The 5057-nt window shown below is 36.3% G+C and overlaps 1 protein-coding gene across 1 annotated transcript; it reads right to left on the reverse strand.

Moving 5' to 3' along the window:
* Positions 1–652: 652 nt before the first annotated feature.
* Positions 653–1090, reverse strand: LOC128648149 (histone H3.3A-like). The gene has a single exon (XM_053700809.1). The coding sequence runs from the start codon at positions 1061–1063 to the stop codon at positions 653–655; it is 411 nt and encodes a 136-aa protein (XP_053556784.1). The 5' UTR covers positions 1064–1090.
* Positions 1091–5057: the final 3967 nt, after the last annotated feature.

The raw sequence follows: 5057 nt of genomic DNA on the forward strand, positions 1-5057 counted from the left end.
GCCCGTCTGGAGGACCACTTCGCCCGGCTTCGTTGAGGACTTTGGCCCGGTTGGGTGAAGACTTCTCAAGGTAGGGTGATCTTCAAGGGGTTAGTGTTAGGTTTTTTTTTTTATTTTTTTTTTAAATATATTATAATTTTTTATCAACGCTGCTTTTTAAGGCTAACGCAAGACTTGTAATCTAGACGATATTTTGCAAAGACACTGTACTACTTGGGGAAAATCAATGAGTGTCTATTAGCACTAACAATGGTAATTTTGAATACAGAGTAATGCCATTTGGTCTTTATTGTATTGTTATTTTTGTTTGTTTTCTTGTTTTTTTTTTAGAGGTAGTGGAAAGTTTATTTACAATGAAGATACACAGAAAGATAGCAAAGTATGGTAAGTAAGGGGTAAAGTTGACATGCAGATTTAGATTTAATGAAGTTTCACAAGCAGACTAGCTGCAGATACAAATTTCTTGAAAAACATGAGGATTGAGGGAATGTCATACAAAATATTAAGCTACTCATTTACTGTAAACTACTCTACATTCAAACCCTTTATAAAATAAAAAGGCATCACACTTTTATGTACAATTTGTAACAAAAAAAAAGAAAAAGAAAGTTTCTTCTAAGAATTAAAAACAATTTATCAAAAAATAAAAAGTTTAAGCACGTTCACTACGGATTCTTCTGGCTAGCTGGATATCCTTGGGCATTATGGTTACTCTTTTAGCATGAATGGCGCACAGATTGGTGACTTCAAACAAGCCAACCAGACTTGCCTCACTTGCTTCTTGAAGAGCACTAATTGCTGCACTCTGGAACCTCAGGTCAGTTTTGAAGTCTTGGGCAATTTCTCTCACAAGGCGCTGAAAAGGGAGCTTGCGGATCAAAAGCTCAGTAGACTTCTGGTATCTTCTGATTTCTTTCAAGGCAACAGTACCTGGCCTGTATCTGTAAGGCTTCTTGACACCCCCTGTTGAAGGGGCACTTTTCCTGGCAGCTTTGGTGGCCAGTTGATTCCTTGGAGCCTTTTCACCAGAAGATTTATGGGCAGTTTGCTTTGTATGAGCCATTGTCTTTTAAGGACACAAAACCCACAAGGAGCGTGCAAACCACGGTCAAACGAGGAGAGTAACTAATGTCTCTTCATAGTTATTGTTGCTGTGTTTTAGGGATTCCATATTTAGAGACATGATATCATTCTTAAAAATATAAACATAAAAACATCATTTTTGACAGCAGATAAGAACCATAGGAATTTTGGGCCGATTTGTTGGGCCTATGGTTCTTATCTGATGTCTGTATTTCTATTAGACACTTGCAACAGTGAAAAATTCAGTTTGGTAAAAAATTTTGGAATGAATATTGGGGGAAATTAGTGTGCCCTAAATATTTGTTGGCTGCATTATTTGCTATTCTTTAAGTTTTAAACAAAACAAATTCTAAATATTTGTAGAACATTTCTATTTATTTTCCTTAAACAAATGTAAATGTTACAAAGCCACAGGTGTAAAAGTTCTCCAGCAGCTTTAGATTTACCATTAGCACAATGGAGAGTGGCGCCAACCTGGTCCTCTTTTTCACAGAGCCCCAGCCGCGATAATAGGAGGCTTAGCGAGGGGGGCTCCCAGGTCATGCACAAAAGGACCTTCTCCTTTAGTGCAGGCCCTGAGAGTCTCCGTGCTAAGTCTCCTATTAGTGCGGCCAGGGCTCTGCGAAGAAGAGGACCGGCTTAAGGTAAGAATTTAACTATTTCAAGGAACCAAATGAATACTGAGGAATTTTGTCAGTAATTATTTGTTTTCTTTAAATTCCAGGGTGCATTTGTTTTGTGAAAACAAAATGAATATCCTTGTTTCCTCACAATTTGCATTAATGACGAAACCAAATGAACATGTTTAGTTTCTTTGTTTGAGACTCATATCATTCATCTAAAGTTGGAAGGCCTGAAACACAGCAAAGCATTATAAAGACCAAATGGCATTACTTTGTATTCAAAATGCCAATTTTAATATTAAAGGCAGCTGTTTCCTCATCTCCAGCATGGATACATGTTAAGTTCTCACCTTTGAGATACAGTTTAGTAAAAAATAGAAAAATTGCACAATGGTGAACAAGAGCTGATATTAGAGGTAGGGTGTAAATACTCATCATTGAGATTTTATTTAAGCCCTTACTGTCGACAAAGACCTCCAACATTTTTTCCATGCGAGCAGAGATATGGAGGAATGTATGAATGCGTTATTGCTATCAATAGCACAGTTATAGTGCCGATAAGATACATGGTACATGGTGTCAGCCAGCTGTTCAGAAGACACACTGGCAAAAGCCTTATATTGTGAAGAAAGCAAGATGTCAACTTCAGTTTCAGAAGCAATAGGAGCAGATGTAGTAGCTACTTTCCTAAATGTAAAAAATAGTGTTAACATAAAGTATATCAATGCCAGCAGATGCAAATAATCTGCAGTAAATGGCCTTCAAGCTGTGAAAATACATTTTAATGGAAAAGGCTGAGCAGCTTCTGAATTTGCATATTTTGATCTAATGGACTTGAGGGCAACCATTATGCAAATATTTTCTGATATTATTAGACATTATAATATTTATATTAATGGACTCATATATGTAAATGATTATCTGCATATATTAAACTGCTGGGAACAACTACAGTAGCACAGCTACTACTCACCATGCTGTTGTTTTTCTTCCTGTAGCTGCAGCTCTCTTTAAAGCTGTTTATTATTTTATCCTATTACAGAATCCAGTTGGTAAATCTGTGTCTCTTTACAAAGGTTGCGGCCATCTTGGTACGTATCCTATCATAGAAACTTTGTGCTGTCACAGACTAGTGACAATTTTGTCTTTTTCAGTTTAAAAGGTAAATAATAAATACTAAGAAGCCCTCTGGAATAATATAGAGCAACGCAGCCACTGCAAAAACAGCTCCTGTTGTGTATTGTATTTGTGCTCGCTAAACTGAAGTATATGACATGACTTGTCAATAAAGATGTCACTGATGTGTGAATGTGCACTGCTTTGGTCACAGGGTGCAGGAATACTTAAAGGGACATAAAACAAGTTGGGATAGAGACAAAATATAATAATATGTACTTTAATTACTTTACCTGCAAATTTATACTGCAGTGCCTTGCCATTAACCCTTTCTTTTACGTTTCTGAATTGTACAGATATAACTCCCCCACCCAGTTTCTTACATGGCTGTATCTCCACTTTTGCTTTGGTAGAATACAAGACTTTAACACTCATTATCTGCTGGGCATGCCTAGAAGCAAATAAGCCGCTGTGAACTCAGTTGAAATATAATGCCTGTGTTTCTAAAGCTAAACACTGATAAGGGGAGGTGGATCAGACTACTCCAGACAGCATAGCTATTACTAATTTAGCTTATTTTTGAAAATTATTTTAAAATACTTGCCAGCAATTTTAAACACTTTTTTTATGCAAACTATTTTTACTTAATTAGCACTTTTAGGATATGCACAGATCTCAGCATGTTTTATGGCACTATAAACTCTAAGGCATCAGCTTCACTAACCAGCACTTATTGGGTTAAAATAAAAGAATGGCTTTTATGAGAGCTGCAGGCACAGGAGGAAAAATCAGGTATGCAATGATGCTACTTTAATTGTACCCAATAGTTTAATTTCCATGTAATAGCTCCCTTCAATTATTTGCATGCTCTTAAACTGATTTTGTTTAAAAATGTGTTAATGGTAAAAATGATTATCTTATTAATGCTTATTCCGTCAAAATATGAGCAACAAAATAATGTTTTTTTTAATGCAGAGTTATTTATTTAATAAATTACATTCTTGTGGAGAAATTTTAACCAACCTGTGGCAATTCCATAGGTGTTTAAAGGACCATTAAATATGACATTTTAACGACACAGAACATGTTTCATTATTGCAAGTGAAAAATTATTGCAATATACATTCATTATTTATTTTGCTACCTTTTGCTGTAAAATAGCTTTTTTACTTTCTCCCAGGGAGGTTTGGTTAATACTTTTAGGCAAAGCTTTTGTTTACTTTACCTTCCCCCCTAAGATTCTCAGCAGTCCCATGTTTGTAAAAGGTGCATTATCAGTTTTGCATCAACAATCATGATAGGAAGCATTCTTTGCAATAGCAACTATGTTGAATCAGTGCTAAACCACCTTAAGGGAAGAGTTAAGGGCAGGCTTCCTCAGTCTCTCTCAACTGCACGTGTGCAAACAGAGTTCATACTATGGGGTAGATTTATTATGCTGCGGATGCACCTGTTTCCGTGCAAGCCTTCAGGCTCCCTGGAAACAAAAGTTAAGAAGCAGCAGTCGTAAGACCGCTGCTCCTTAACTCATCCGCCACCTCTGAGGTGGCGGACAGCAATCATCCCGATAGGATACGATTTGGATGATTGACACCCCCTGCTAGCGGCCGATTGACCGCAAATATGCAGGGGGTGGCATTGCACAAGCATTTCACCAGAAATGCTTGTGCAATGATAAATGCCAACATCGTATACTGTCGGCATTTAGCGATGTCGGGCGGATATGTTCGCCACAGCGAATCATGTCCGTCAGACATTTCATAAATCTACCCCTTAATTTGAATATTAGTTTGTGATTGGTTAGCAAGGATTATTTTGTTCTGGGGGGCAGGGAAATCGGTGAAATGAATAAATATAAAACAATATACTTATTTGACAAACTAAAGCTGCAGTTTTCATTGCAAAATTATTCTCAGATATGAAGGTTCAAAATCATGTAATTTACAATTTGTGTTTAGTGGTACTTTAAGGACAAAACGATATTTTTTGTTACATCTAAAAAGCAGTGTTTTAAAATGTATTTCTGTTTATTTTTTATTTTTTTAGGACAAATGCATATTTTTTTATGCTTGTGAGTCATGTCACTCTCCACAAATAAAAGCAGCGAGAGATCTTTTTATCGGCTAATGAACAATCAGTTGTTATGGCCCTTTTGTATGTCTTATTGAATGCAAAATTAAAATAAACAGCTTTAGCTTAAGTAAAATGGGAAACTGTTTTAAAATGTTTAAATAG

The sequence above is a fragment of the Bombina bombina genome, chromosome 2 (genome assembly GCF_027579735.1).
Source record: "Bombina bombina isolate aBomBom1 chromosome 2, aBomBom1.pri, whole genome shotgun sequence".
Lineage (NCBI taxonomy): Eukaryota > Metazoa > Chordata > Amphibia > Anura > Bombinatoridae > Bombina > Bombina bombina.

Bases quoted from the DNA above. Each gene is read 5' to 3' on its own strand.
- LOC128648149 (XM_053700809.1), bottom strand. From the start codon at position 1,063: ATGGCTCATACAAAGCAAACTGCCCATAAATCTTCTGGTGAAAAGGCT.